This window comes from Hemiscyllium ocellatum, chromosome 6 (assembly GCF_020745735.1).
Source record: "Hemiscyllium ocellatum isolate sHemOce1 chromosome 6, sHemOce1.pat.X.cur, whole genome shotgun sequence".
NCBI classification, from domain to species: domain Eukaryota; kingdom Metazoa; phylum Chordata; class Chondrichthyes; order Orectolobiformes; family Hemiscylliidae; genus Hemiscyllium; species Hemiscyllium ocellatum.
The window spans coordinates 66,597,252-66,613,285 of record NC_083406.1 but is presented as its reverse complement, the minus strand read 5'-3'; the positions used below and the strand labels follow the sequence as shown (position 1 = coordinate 66,613,285).

The window sequence follows — 16,034 nt, the reverse complement described above, 5'->3', positions numbered from 1 at the left end:
ACCAAAACACCATGCACTGGAGGATGTTGATACATTCTTCCATCCGTTGTTTCCCATACGATAAATCCTTTGGCTTTGATGGGAAAATGTTAAGCAGGTGTTATGAAGCATCTTATAAAGATGACATGAAAACCAAGTAACAGTTACCATCCGGGCTGGATAATACATAAAAGTAGCTGTGGGCTCAGAAAACATGATCCTTACCCTTTCTAGAAGGGCAAGTGGCACAGCATATATTTAATGAAAATAAAACACGAAAAACAGATTAAATTGCATGCAATATTTTGAGAAGATATTCTGAAAGGTTTTTTTTTGTTCCTAATATTCAACTGTGATTTTTCTCACTGTGGATTGTCATCTGTAATGCTTCAAAATATGAGTTCATATATCAGTGTAAATTTTGAACCAAAGCTGTCAAAAAATACAAAGATTAACCCCCCGCTGTATGCTAACAGCTGTTTTTATTTGTTATGCAGACAAAATGATCCACGTCTTAGAAGGAGACATTAAATCTTTTGTAGAGAGGGTGTGCTATGCTCTCAAAATGGTTGGAGTATGTATTACAAAATGCAGAAAAATATAAAAGAACACATAAATAGGAACTATTTGTTATAAACAAACTTGGGGATATATAATACTTTCACTTAACAATATGTGACATCACTTCAACTTCCCATTAAAGTATCAAATTGGAAAAATATGCCCAAAATAAACTGCCGTATTTTAAACATAAATGAGTTTGTGATGCTTTAATTGCACAACAACAAAGCAGTAATCATGAAGCTTCTCCTAAGGTCAAAACACATTGGGTACAATAATAATATCACAAGTTATTAATATTGTGATGCATGTATGTATATCAATACACAAGCACCAATAGTGTCCAATGCCTAAACACCTATGAGAGCAGTTCAGAGAACATTAAACATTTCCTTAAAACTTAAAGAAAAATGACAATAACACTATTTATAGCCAATAATTAGTGTTAAATGGGCATTTTAACAGGTTCAGCAAGATGCAGGGAATAAATATTTTCGGTAACTTGTTTTGGTGCTGCGGATTACATTGGTTAAGTGAAAGATGGGATTTTTCATACAATGCCATCCAATAGTATTGTGATTTTAAGTAAAAAATTGACCGAGTCAAAGAATTAATGAATAAACAAAAGAAATATGGGTTTTAAGAATCTTTTAATAAAAAAGGCAAACTTAAAAAAATTAAACTGAAAACAATATTTGAAAAGAAATAGAAGCAATAAAAAGACACACAATTTAAAAAATACAAACTAAAACTTTTTCAATCTCTCAACTTACCGACAGAATGACTTCTGATTGAAATCAAGTAAAAGAAATTTAAAACACAAAATAACCTTTTATTTATTTCCACTGAAGACTACACAGTGACGCTGCTGTAGTTCTAGGAGTTATCTACATTTGCATATATTTACAGCCTTGCTTATTTACACAATCAGAATACAGTGGTAGAAACATAAGCTTTGAAAGTTGTCTCAAATTAAAATCAGAACCGTAAGAAAGTTCTCACACGAGCTGTTACTTTCTATGCTGATATAAAATGCAGATGTAGTCCTTTGCTGCATCAAAATACATTTGATAAGGAGTCCCCAAGAATTAACAAAAGAGTATAATTCTTTGAATTTTTAAGCAGATACTGGGAGATCACATTTCTTTAATAGTAATGTGCCTTGGTTCTGACCTTGAAACTGACTGTAAAACAATAGCTCACAGTTCTCATATTATTAGAAAATAGCAAAAAATTCACTGTGATCACACTACTGCAAAATACCTTCTGCTCAATGCAAAATGTGTGAAGAAATAAAAGAAAAACTCTGCACGTTGCAGGAATTACAATGCAACGGTTTTAAAAATAATTGTAACAACACAGCCTGAAAAATGGCCACATAAGCAGATGTCTTTGGCAAAGTGGTTGGCACATGGTCCTTTACTGTTACCTCTTGCCCATTTCACTCTGTCTCATGAAATGGATATTATTTACACTGTCTGACAGTTCAGGGTATTGTTCAATAGTTTTAATGAAATAACCATCATAACCTTGCACCCTGCCAGTGATCAGTAGCTGCTGCTTTTCACCATCTGTCCATGAGCGGATGCCTTCCTCTCCATCTTGCAACCTTTGCTGTTCCCGCCTCCAGGCCTGTGCTACAGCTCGCTGCCTGGCCAACTCCAAGACACGAGCTTTTTCTTCATCCATGGTTGTCCCATATCGTGTATTTAAACATAGCAAACCATATTGGAGTTTTATATCAGTGTATCTTCTAGTCCTTCCATTCAGAACAGTATTAATTTGAGAGACAGTAACATTGACTCCATTCTCCAGGGTTCGCCTTCCACCATTTAGGCCCAAAATAGTGAGATCCCTTTCTGCAGGCCCCAGTTTAATGAAATAATGTGTGTCCACACCATTAATGGTGAAGTGAAAATTTTCTAGGTAATAAGCATTATTTAACACAGCAGCCACTCTCCTCCCATCCTCATTGGCAACACTAATGATATCAGTGCTGACTCTTCCACCTCTCACAGCAAATTTCACCCCTTTGCCCAGGATTGAACCACTCGTTGCAAACCTCTTCACTTGTGCCTTTGGCTGACACCCAGCTCCACTTCCTCCATAAATCCGGCCAAAGTGCTCAACTGTAACAAAAGCTTTGAGTTGCTTCTGTACTATACATTGGACTCCTAAAATAGACTATTGAAAAGAGAAAACATTAGCATCATCTTCATCAGAAAATGTTCACAACATTGGAATACAATCACCTTTATGAGTCTTATATTATATCTGATGATGGCCATTGCTTCACGAGCAGATTTTGTGATTAAACTCTAACAGGATTGATTATCGTTTGTTTGGAAATTGCATAATTTGATTTTAGAATAAATTGAAACAAAACTAAAGCTTTCTAAAGTACCTTTAACAAAACATCTTACTGTATTATCATGTGTTATTACTAAATGCTATAAACTTCTGAAAGCAATTAAAAAGCTGCAGGAATTAGCGAGGTCAAATTGTCTTTGCTGGCTGCTTGGAACTCAGAGTTATACAGCATGAAAACAGATGTTTCGATCCAACCAGTTCATGCTGACCATGTTCCCAAACTGAACCTGTACCACTTGCTTGTGCTTGGCCCATACCCCTCCAAACCCTTCCTAATCATGAACTTATCCAAATATATTTTAAATGTTGTAACTGTACCTGCATCTATCCGCTTCTCTGGCAGTTCATTCCACACATGAACTGCTGTCTGTGTAAAAAGGTTGCCCCTTGTCCCTTTTGAATCTTTCTCCTCTCACCTTAAAGATGTGCCCCCTAGTTTTGAACTCCCTCACTCAAGGGAAAAGATTTTAGTCATTCACGTTATCTATGCTCCAGTGAAAGACCCAGCCTTTTCATTCCATTTTTATACCTCAAGCCCTGTGTTCCCAGCAACATCCTAGTAAATCTTTTCTGAATCCTCTCCAGTTTAATAATATTCTTCTTATAACAGGGCGACCAGAACTCCATACAGTACTCCAGAAGAGGCCTCACTAACGTCATGTTTCTACTTCTCTTGTTGGGGAATTAAATGCTCAATAATAGAAATACTGGACATTGAGTAAAAGAACATGTGTCAATCAGATCAGGGTCAAAATAAGGCCCAACATCCTGGGATCTTTGATAGTGGTATGTATAATTCAGCAGACATCTTGGCAAAAAGTACTAGTGGTAACCATGAAAAGTAAAAGTGAATCATACTTTTGGAACGATTTGGATATTCTTATGTCACCTAACAGAAATGCATCAGTACTGACTATTTGAAAGATCTTGGCAGGTTCTCTGTGAAGGGTGAGATGTGTATCAATGTATAACTAATGGCATATGCACTTTCCTGAATAGTTTGCTCATATATGTTTTAAAGATACCTCAACACATCGTGACGTGCAGTGCAAAAAATATCTAAATACACCTATAAAGGGAACACTTGATTCTACAAGGCTGGAACTTTAATTTCCTTGTTTTTTTTTAGTTTGTTTGCAGGATGTAATTGCATGGGCAAGCAACATTTATTGCAGATTCCTAGGCCCCTGAGAGAGTGTTCATGAGTGTTCTCCTTGACCTGCTGCTTTTCACTTGAGTACTTCAATGCAGTAGCAAGAGCAAAACCGACTGGAGAGGTTCCAACAAGGAGCTGCAGGTAATGAAAAACATTCAAGGAGGACTTATACACTTTACGGTAAGGTCTTAGGGAGTGTTGCTGAACAAAGAGACCTTGGAGTGCAGATTCATAGCTCCTTGAAAGGGGGGTCAAAGGTAGATAGGATAGTGAAGAACATGTTTGAAATGCTTTCCTTTATTGGTCAGAGAATTGAGTACAGGAGTTGGGAGGTCATGTTGTGGCTGTACAGGACATTGGTTAGGCCACTGTTGGAAGGGTCTGTTTCCGTTCTGTACATCTCTATCACTCTATGAGTCTATGACTTTGGAGAGGAGAGGGAGGGGTTGGACATGGTCCATTACAGTTTGAAGACTTGAACAAATTATAACTGGAGAGAGACAATACCTGACGAGATGGCATTATTTATACTGCCACCTACCATGGACCCAGGAAGATAAAACTTCTCTGACAATTTTGTTCACAAATTCTCTAATTTATTGAATTCAGAACTTAGCACAGTGGAATTTGACTTCATTGGCTGAATTCTCCTATATTAAGACCCAAAACCATGAGAATTTTAGATGCAGCAAAAGAGAGCCAGTGCAGGAAACAGACATGAGGACAGAGGTTATCTACCCACAAGGGACTAGGAGGCCATCCAGGCAGACACTGCAAAAGCAATGGCAGTATAAAACAGTCACGATCAATAATAGTAGTACAAGGACCTGGAAGCAGTGGCAAAAGAAATTCAATGGCCTCACATGAGTGGTCAAGGTCAGTGAATTCAACTTAAAATGAGATTTCCTAAGGCATTAGCCTCACATATTTCTCAATTTGTCAGCTCACCCTTCACTTAAAGCAATCATCATTTAAACATACCATTTAAATGTACTATACATTCATAGCTCATCAGCACTCACTTTGCATTTAAGCAAATCTCCAACAAAGATTCAACTTGGAAAGGCACACCACCGCTTACTCATTGCATCACACGCAGTGAGATATTTTACCTCTGTTAGATGACAAGATGTTGCATTTCTGCAGACCACAACACTTAACCAGCAGGATGCCACTTTTTTTTTAAGATTAGATTACTTACAGTGTGGAAACAGGCCCTTCGGCCCAACAAGTCCACACCGACCCGCCGAAGCGCAACCCACCCATACCCCTACATTTACCTCCTACCTAACACTACGGGCAATTTAGCATGGCTAATTCACCTGACCCGCACATCTTTGGACTGTGGGAGGAAACCGGAGCACCCGGAGGAAACCCACGCAGACACGGGGAGAACGTGCAAACTCTACACAGTCAGTCGCCTGAGGTGGGAATTGAACCCGGGTCTCTGGCGCTGTGAGGCAGCAGTGCTAACCACTATGCCACCGTGCCACCTTCCTCCCTCCCTCATGGTCTTGTCACCATGACAGCTGCCATGAAATAGGCCACAGTCACTAATGTGGCTGAATCCATTGAAGATGATAGTATGTTCCTAGCTAATCATCATTATAATATCTCACCCCCCCTCCCCCCCCCTCATTCTGTAGTTCTTTCTGAATTACTAATATGGTGCAAGCTTGCAAAACCCACTTTTCCTTATCACAGCCCAGCCATTATCCTTTGGGAAATGCAAGAAAATTTATCTGGCAAGCTAGTGGTGTAAGCCTGTGAAGGGCATGAGGAATAAGTGACAGATAATGATGAAACGCTTGTGCTATCTCACATTTGAAGTAATCAGCTCTGAGGGTACTGTAGAGATTAGCACTTAAGCAGAATTTTCATGTGACGAATCACAAGATATGAGTGGGCTGCAGCTAGGAGAGGAAAAGGTAGCAGCAGTCTGATCTGGCTGGGTTACTTTCCAAATTGAATTTTTGTTGGAGATTTGCAAAAGTGCAAAGTGAGTGCTGATGCGGTGAAGCTATGAATGCATAGTACATTGAAATGGATTGCTTTAAGTGAAGGGTGAGCGGACAAATTGAGAAATATTAGATTACTTACAGTGTGGAAACAGGCCCTTCAGCCCAACAAGACCACACCGACCCACCGAAGCGCAATCCACCCATACCCCTACATTTACCCCTTACCTAACACTACGGGCAATTTAGCATGGCCAATTCACCTGACCTGCACATCTTTGGACTGTGGGAGGAAACCGGAGCACCCGGAGGAAACCCACGCAGACACGGAGAGAACATGCAAACTCCACACAGTCAGTCGCCTGAGTCGGGAATTGAACCCAGGTCTCAGGTGCTGTGAGGCAGCAGTGCTAACCACTGTGCCACCGTGCTGCCCACTATGTGAGGCAAGGAGTCTGGGTGGGTGGAGAGACCTCCTGTTCAGGCATTCTTTGGTCCTCAGTGGGGTCCTCCTGTGATAATGCCTGCCCCTACATCCTTACCAAGGCCCCATTCCTTTCCAGGGCCTGCCTCTCAGACCCCATGCCTGGTCATGAGGGCATTGTCCAATCACTGCATTCACATCTTTCGGTGGACCTTCCGATTGTTCAGCAGCTTCTTGGAGAATGTGGCTATTCTCAGTAGAGCTAGCCATCCTGGGGTCAGCCATGACAACATATGGCTCTCAGTTCCACAAATTCCCAAAAATAGTATCACCCACATCGTACCAATCATAGGTCCATAGATGTGACCAATCAGCAGGACAACTGCTACAATAACAACCAATGGGCCAAATTCAGATCAGATAAGAACAATGGAGGAGAATACAAATGGAATGAAAAACAGGTGATGTGATCCCATATTTGCTTACTTATAGAGTCATAGAGCCATCGAGATATACAGCATGGATACACACCCTTCGGCCCAACCTGTCCATGCTGACCAGATATCCCACCCAATCTTGTCCCACCTGCCAGTACCCGGCCCATATCCCTCTAAACCTTTCCTATTCATATACCCATCCAAATGCCTCTTAAATGTTGCAATTGTATCAGACTCCACCACATCCTCTGGCAGCTTATTCCATACACGTACCACCCTCTGCGTGAAAATGTTGCCCCTTAGGTCTCTTTTATATCTTTCCCCTCTCACCCTAAATCTATGCCCTCTAGTTCTGGACTCCCCGACCCCAGGGAAAAGACTTTGTCTATTTATCCTATCCATGCCCCTCATAATTTTGTAAACCTCTATAAGGTTACCCTTCAGCCTCCGACACTCCAGGGAAAATAGCCCCAGCCTGTTCAGCCTCCCCCTGCAGCTCAAATCCTCCAGCCCTGGCAACATCCTTGTAAATCTTTTCTGAACCCTTTCAAGTTTCACAACATCTTTCTGATAGGAAGGAGACCAGAATTGCACATAATATTCCAACTGTGGCCTAACCAATGTCCTGTACAGCTGCAACACGACCTCCAAACTCCTGTACTCAAATACTCTGACCAATAAAGGAAAGCATACCAAACGCCTTCTTCACTATCCTATCAACCTGCGACTCCACTTTCAAGGAGCTGTGAATCTTCATTCCAAGGTCCCTTTGTTCAGCAACACTCTCTAGGACCTTACCATTAAGTGTATAAGTCCTGCTAAGATTTGCTTTCCCAAAATGCAGCACCTCACATTTATCTGAATTAAACTCCATCTGCCACTTTTCAAACCATTGGCCCATCTGGACCAGATACTGTTGTAATCTGAGGTAACACTCTTCGCTGTCCACTACACCTCCAATTTTGGTGTCATCTGAAAACTTACTGACTGTACCTCTTACACTCGCATCCAAATCATTTATGTAATTGACAAAAAGTAGAGGGCCCAGCACTGATCCTTGTGGCACTCCACTGGTCACAGGCCTCCAGTCTGAAAAATAACCCTCCACCACCACCCTCAGTCTTCTACCTTTGAGCCAGTTCTCTATCCAAATGGCAAGTTCTCCCTGTATTCTATGAGATCTAACCTTGCTAATCAGTCTCCCATGGGGAACCTTGTCGAATGCCTTACTGAAGTCCATATAGATCACATCTACTGCTCTGCCCTCATCAATCTTCTTTGTTACATCTTCAAAAATCTCAATCAAGCTTGTGAGACATGATTTCTCATACACAAAGCCATGTTGACTAACACAAAGGCCACCTTGCTGATCCTATTCTCCTCTCCCTAGTTACCCTTTTATCCTTAATATATTTGTAAAAACCCTTTGGATTCTCCTTAATTCTATTTGCCAAAGCTATCTCATGTCCCCATTTTGCCCTCCTGATATTCCTCTTATTATACTCCTACTGCCTTTATACTCTTCTAAGGATTCACTCGATCTATCCTGTCTATACCTGACATATGCTTCCTTCTTTTTCTTAACCAAACCCTCAATTTCATTAGTCATCTAGCATTCCCTTTACCTATCAGCCTTCCCTTTCACCCTGACAGGAATATACTTTCTCTGGATTCTCGCTATCCCATTTCTGAGGGCTTCCCATTTTCCAGTGTCCCTTTACCTGCGAAAACCTGCCTCCAATCAGTTTTCGAAAGTTCTTGCCTAATACCATCAAAATTGGCCTTTCTCCAATTTAGAACTTCGGCTTTTAGATCTGATCTATCCTTTTCCATCACTATTTTAATACTTAACTGTATTCAAATATTTATGCTTGGTGAGGACAGAAATCCTGTAGATATAGAGACAAATTTAACACTATTCCAGAGAAATAAATCAATTCTTATTGTTTCTCCAAAATATTAGTCCTGGAGCTTTTCAAAATGTTAGGTGTAAACAAGTTAATCTACTTCATAGAACAATGCTAGAAACAATAACTTCAAGAACATGTGCAAATAAATTCCTTTCTTTGGCTAAAAAGTTCAAAGCACAAGACTACAAGAGCAATACAGAATAGCATCACAATATTCATTACAATTTCTGCATTATCATTTCAATTTAAATGATTTTCCATGTTATTTCCAACCGTCAACTTGAACTTTAGTACCTTTACATAAAGAATGACCCCATCAAAAATCACAGTACTGAAATAGACAAGGAGCAGTGATAAAGTGTCAGCAGAACTCATTGACAACAGTCAGACATAAAGATGTGTCGCAACAGTACAAGGTGTCATGGTATAGGGAGAAGCCATAAAGAGTAGGGCTAAAACAACTGGATCATATTAAATTCAATAAAATCCATTCACTTCTAGAGAGCCATTGTGACATAGTGGTAATGTCTCTACCTCTGAGCTAGCAGGTCTAGGCTTTGTAACTGGTGGTTTAGAAAATATTTCTATTCACTTCTACTTGGCAATTTGGATCTGATATGTACCTGATTGAGGCATACTTCCTCTGGTCTGTATAAATTGAAGGTATATATTGGGTCATACTTATTTTTCTAAGGAATCTTTCAAATGTTTTCAGTTAAATCTGGAAAGATATCTGGAGCTTAGTTCCATTGTTAAATAATGAGTAGACTCGATAGTACAACATTTGCAATGGAGAACACAAGAATTTTACTTCTGCTTTTGAGTTCATGAGCTGTTGAAGCATGATCCCTATGTGGACCCACATGGTATTCTATCTCCACAATTTTCTTTTCAACACGTTAAAACAGTTGTTTGAAAAGAAGCAAACTAAAGAAATTGATCAGTTATCTTTTATTCATACATCACTGTTTGAGAGAACCATTTTAGATTCTGGTGGTGTATATTCAATTTATGAAGAATGTTTTATTTATAGTTAATGGCTTTGATTGAAGCTTGCAGAAAAAACTACTTCGACAAACTTTTGCCAATGCTCACTTTTTTGTTAAAGCTAAAAATCACACAACACCAGGTTATAGCCCAACAGGTTTATTTGGAAGCACTAGCTTTCGGAGCACTGCTCCTTCATCAGGTGGTTGTGGAGAATAAGATTCTAAGACCCAGCTCCGAAAGCTAGTGCTTCCAAATAAACCTATTGGACTATAATGTGGTGTTGTGTGATTTTTAACTTTGTCCACTCCAGTCTAACACTGGCGTGTCCAAATCATTTTTCTTTAAAAATAGTGAAGGGAAATTTTGACTTGTCCCCAAATAGGTATGACTCTGGGAGCATGACTCCTCCAAGTACTGATCCATTGCTGACTGCGAACCAAGCTGAATTAAATTATGGATCTCATTTGAACACCATCAGAGAATTATGAGCAGCGAATAGGCAATTTACTGCAGCTCACTGGTTTGGGAGGATGGTAAATTGGGAAGATTTAAGCTTGAGCTTTAGGGTCCAAGGTAGAGCCCGTAACGAGCCAGTAGTAGACGGATGAATTTTACAGCTCCAAAGGAAACAGTCCCGCTTGGAGGCAGAATGCTGTGGCACCAAGTTAAGGTCCTTTGCATTATATACACTATACAACATAGAAAAGGGCGAATGGTCCCAAATGGTCCATGCCAATCGTTATGCTCCATACAGCCTCATCCCATCCATTATTCTTTAACCCCCATCAACCTAACCACTTCTTCCTTTTTCTCCTCATATATTTGTCTAGATGCTCTGTAAATGTGGCTATGCTAATCATCTTAAGCATTTAATGTGCTGGTCAGTCCAGACACTTTGTGGGTAAAGAAATGTCTCCTAAATTTCTGATTATATTCTTTGGTAACTGTCTTAAACTGATAGTCTCTAGTTTTAGTCTCCTAATAAACTGAAAACATTTTCTCCACCTTTAGCAAAAGACCTATATGAGGCCACCCTTAATCCTTCTACCTTCTATAGAAAAGACTTGCAATGTATTCAATCTGTTCTGATAGGTATAACTTCTCAGCGTTAATATCATTGTCTGAAATCTTTTAGCCATTAAGACCTTTTTTAATGATATGGCATTCAGAACTCTCCATAAAATTGTGGTCTAATCAAAGCTTTATACAAGCTTAATAATCCAAGACCCCTTTTCTCCTTGTTTCATATGCATATTCCTACCAATAAAAAGCATCCCCTTACATTGATCTACATTGTAATAAATTAGCCATTAACAAACCGATCGGTAGGTTTATTAATGTATTCGTGTTTTATATCTAGTTATCCAAAATAGCTTAGAAAATCTTGTTGGGGTAGATATTGCACAGTATCTGAATACCAGTGAGGAAGTATTTTATCAAATTTAGTTATTGAGATGTAGCTGGAAAAAAGCATAAAATATTAAAAGGCCAAACCTTGTCAAAGCAAGACATTTCTAATGTGGACCATTAGTTATACTTCCTTTCTAATAAGAGCCCGCTCTCTGGGCTTTAATATCTGGATCACTGAAAATTGCTGTGGGAATGTCATGTGATGTTGAAAATTAGGTCCCATTTCTGATTCCGACCCGTGACTTTAATCCAGCCCATGATATCTGATGATTAATGCTTACATTACGGACAAAAAAAAATGGGCATTGTTCCTTTGCTTCTGATAAACATGGCCTCAAATTTCACCAAAGGCTGTTCAACTCCTCAAGAGGATGCAGCAGTGTAACTGACATCTAAATTAGTGTCATTAGTCTTTGTATGTGCCATTCCTGATGACGATTCCAAGGCTCCTATTTAGGTACTACCCTGGATAGGTTAATTCATCTTGTCTTTGTTTTTGACTTTTTGAATAAGAAAAAACTCAGGACAAACCATTACTATATTTCACACCCAGCTGATATAGGAGTATTTATTCAGAATGATGTTACTCCTTCCTTGCTTCTGCATCTCCCTCATCAATAAAAGAACAATCACTTATTTGCATGCCCCCCACCACATAGATCCTGTGTGTGCTCTGGTCTGCAGGAGTATGCACCAGTCAAGATTAGAGTGGTGCTGGAAATGCACAGCAGGTCAGGCAGCATCTGAGGAACAGGAAAATCGATGATTCGGGCAGGAAGCCCTTCATCACGAGTATGCACCAGGCCACCCAACAGCTTTATTCAGATACCCAAAGTATTTTGAAAATGTTCATACCCTAAATTCTTTTGTATGTCTATTGCAGGTGCAACCCTCATTGATAAAGACCCAAAGCAGGTGTCAAGTTAAGAGAATAAAATTCCAGCAAAACAAGCCTCTTCCCCTTCATTCCCAAACTTTGTGGCTGGGGTTGTTTCTGGGATCAGAAGTTCGGAATATTGCTCTCTCCATCTTTTAGCTGTTCTGAATTTTCCCGAACGCAAGTTCCTGTTAGAAGATTAGAATGGAACCATTTGATCTATCATGGTATTGTATATAAAGAAAGCGGAGGCAAGCTTTATACGTTCAGTAAACAAAGTTAAAAATCACACAACACCAGGTTATAGTCCAACAGGTTTAATTAGAAGCACTAGCTTTCGGAGCACTGCTCCTTCATCAGGTGGTTGTGAAGTACACAATTGTAAGACACAGAATTTAAAGCAAATGTTTACAGTGTAATGTAACTGAAATTATACATTAAAAAACACCTTGACTGTTTGTTAAGTCTCTCATCTGTTAGAATGACCATGTTAGCTTCTCTTCTTTCATATGTAAATAGCGAAACTTTTTTTTAGAAGTTACATTCTCAAGTGAACTTTAACAATTGGTGTCAACCCAGGTAGTGGATTGGGTATTAGTACCTCTGTGTGCTGCTGTCTGTGCCATAATGTTTAGACTGATTCTAATCTGAAAAGTGAATTAACAGAGTTTTACATAGATTCATGCAGTTTTTGCGCAAAGTACAATGTAACCGCAAGTAAAAGTTCACCCCACAAATGTATATGTGTGCATGTGGGTGCAGGTGTGTGTGGTGGGAGTGGTGTGAGTGTCTGTGAGTGTGTGTGTGTGAGTGAGTGAGTGAGTGAGTGAGTGAGTGAGTGTGTGTGTGTGTGTGTGTGTGTGTGTGTGTGTGTGTGTGTGTGTGTGTACACGCACGGTCTGGGACATTCGACCTTGGACGATCAGGTGACTATCCTCCAAGGCGCACTTCAGGACAGGCAGCAGTGAAAAATGGCCGAGCAGAGGCTGATGGCTTAGTTCGGTACCCATCGGGAGGGCCTCAGCCAGGACCTTGGGTTCATATCACACTAAAGGTTACCCCATTGCACTCTATATATGTATACACACACACACGCGCACACGCACACACGCGCACACACACACACACACCCTCTCACAGATCTAGACCCCTTTACACTCAAACACACACACACATACACTTTCTCTCACAGACACTCACACCGCTCCCCCTCCTCACACATCCCACATGCACACGTACGTTTATGGGGTGAATTTGTACTTTCAGAGTTACATTGTACTTTGCTCAAAAACGGCATGAATCCATATAAGCTTCTGTTAATTCATTTTTAGATTAGAATCAGTCTAAACATTATGGCACAGACAGCAGCACACAGAGGTGCTAATATCCAATACATTATCTGGGCTGACACCAACTGTTAAAGTTCACTTGAGAATGTAACTTCTAAAAAAAAGTTTCGCTATTTACATATGAAAGAGGGAAGCTAACATGGTCATTCTAACAGATGAGAGACTTAACAAACAATCAAGATATTTTTCAGTTACAATCAAGATATAATTTCAGTTACATCACACTGTAAACTTTTGCTATAAAATATGTGTCTTACAATCGTGTACTCCACAACCACCTGATGAAGGAGCAGTGCTCCGAAAGCTAGTGCTTCTAATTAAACCTGCTGGACTACAACCCGGTGTTGTGTGATTTTTAAATTTGCACACCCCAGTCCAACACCGACATCTCCAATTCCATAAACAAGTTAGTAACTTGAAACATTATTGATAACATTTCCAGATTTGTGATACTGAAGCTGAAAAAGACAGGAGTTTGTCCTGCCCAAAAGTAGCAGATAATCCAATTCTGAATTCTCAATTGTGTTTCGGTTAATTGAGTGAGGAATATTAGATTTTTAAATGATTTTAGGTAGAAGTCAGACGACACCAGGTTATAGTCCAACAGGTTTATTTGAAATCACAAGCTTTCGGAGCCTTGACCTGGTGAATTCACTGATATCGTCTCACTTCTGACCTTGTCCACCCCAGGCCAATACACCTTAAATGATTTTAGTGAGCTTTCTGAAAAACCTTGAATAATCGTCATGGGATATCAGATTTACTGCACTCAGGTGACTTCACCATAAGGTTATAAAATATCAATGAATCATCCCTCAATTATTTGGACAGCGATTTTAGCAGTAGGAATAACCACCAGCAGTTTGATGTGATATATGCTGAAACATATCCGGAGGTTTTATTCCTTCAGAAAATTACCAGGAATCCCAAAAGTACCAGAAGTCCCAGTTACACAATAACAATTATGTTGTTATAGATAAAAGACACTGCAGTGGATTTTCAACTTCAGCACTGAAGCTGTAATCTGAAAGGGAGATTGCAAGGTTTTTGTCGAATCCACTTAGTTTTCTTTCCACTGAGTTTAAATATAAAGAGGATCCAGCAGGTTTTATAAAAGTGCAGGGGATCACTTCCAACAGATAATTGACCAGATATCAAACTTGGTTTACTTGATGCTTAAATGGAAAGTTATAAGCTCTGTAGATCACTATAGATGCTACTATGGTACTCATAATGGTCATCTGGACTAGACTAATTCGGTAATTTAAAAATAATTAATGGAAGTGGCTTAGTATTGTGATGCAAATACACCAGCCATCTTTTGTCAGCAATAGACCATTAGCAGCAATGTGAAGCATTGCCCTTTTCTAAACTAGTATTAGTTGAAGGACATGTATTGGTCAAAACATCAGAAAAACCTCACTCTTTTCATCAAAACATGTGGTATGTTTAACATCAGCTGAAACACTGGAACAGCCGGATAGGACCCCAGCTCAAGGTTATTTCCTAAAGACTGGATCTTCATTAATATAGTATTCTTCCTGAGATCAGAAAATTAAAAAAAACTGGAACTATTCAGTACTGAGGATAAATCTGAAAGATTTGGAGTATTGATCGACTGACTGCAGTTGCCCCACAGATGCTGTCTGAATGATAAGTATCTCCAGCTTTCTTTGTCATGCCATTCCTCACTTCAAAAATAAAAAGTCAGAGAAATGAAAGAAGCAGATCATTAAACACAACGTTAATGATAAGGAAAAATGAAGTGGATCCAGGGATCCTATTCTCAGGGGAAGACTGGACAGAAACTTACCCCAACAATCAAAACTTGCAGCAGCCTGAAAGCAGTTGGACTCTTTATTCCTCCAGTTCACCTATACCCTTTGCATGTCAGATCATAGAAAATCAAACTCTACCCTGATGGCTTATTAGTAGCACAGTTAAAGTTGGTGAACAAATAACTAATTTTATCCATTACAATAAAGATAATGGGAGACAGAAGAAAGATAGGAATAATCAGCAATAATTTAACAATAAAACTCAAGCTTAAAATAAGGATAAAATGTGTAAGACATTTACATTCTTTGCCTTCTGTTCTGAAGTAACGGTGCATGGTTTGGAGTAATAACGAAGGATGGTGTGTGGTTTAGGCCAGATGAATGATGACTTCACCAATTATTAAATGCAAGTCCACGCGCACCTCTCCTGCCAATCCTAACCTTGCACTGTTTGTAAAGTCTAGTGGGCTGAGTGACCTCCTTTTGTGCCACAGTGACTCTGGTTCTATTTTTCCTAAGGAGTATGACATTTACTCTGTTGCTATTGTCACTTCCAAACAAAAATCTGCAGATAAAGACCATAATTAATTTGTTCCATTCTGTTTCACCATGACAGCAACAGATAATGTCAATCAACTCCCTGTAATTTGTGGAAATCTTGCTGTGCATAAAATAGCTGCTCTGCATGCCAATGTAAGGTAAGTGGATCATCATTTGGGAAGTATTATGTTTTGGAAGAAATAAGAAGGATGACTATCTCACTTGAATAAACTTCAGTTTATCTCTTTATTTGTGAAAATAATGCTATAGTGACAGAGAAATCTTGATTAAGATG

The 16,034-nt window shown here is 39.4% G+C and overlaps 1 protein-coding gene across 8 annotated transcripts in view; it reads right to left on the bottom strand.

Annotated features, from left to right (window-relative positions):
* Positions 1-1,903: 1,903 nt before the first annotated feature.
* Positions 1,904-16,034, bottom strand: part of tenm4 (teneurin transmembrane protein 4) — a 452,208-nt gene continuing 438,077 nt past the window's right edge. For all 8 annotated transcript variants that reach the window (XM_060826616.1, XM_060826618.1, XM_060826612.1 and 5 more), the window contains one exon: positions 1,904-2,724. In XM_060826616.1, coding sequence (XP_060682599.1) covers positions 1,966-2,724 — 759 coding nt within the window. In that variant the 3' untranslated portion in view covers positions 1,904-1,965. The remainder of the gene's footprint in view (positions 2,725-16,034) is intronic.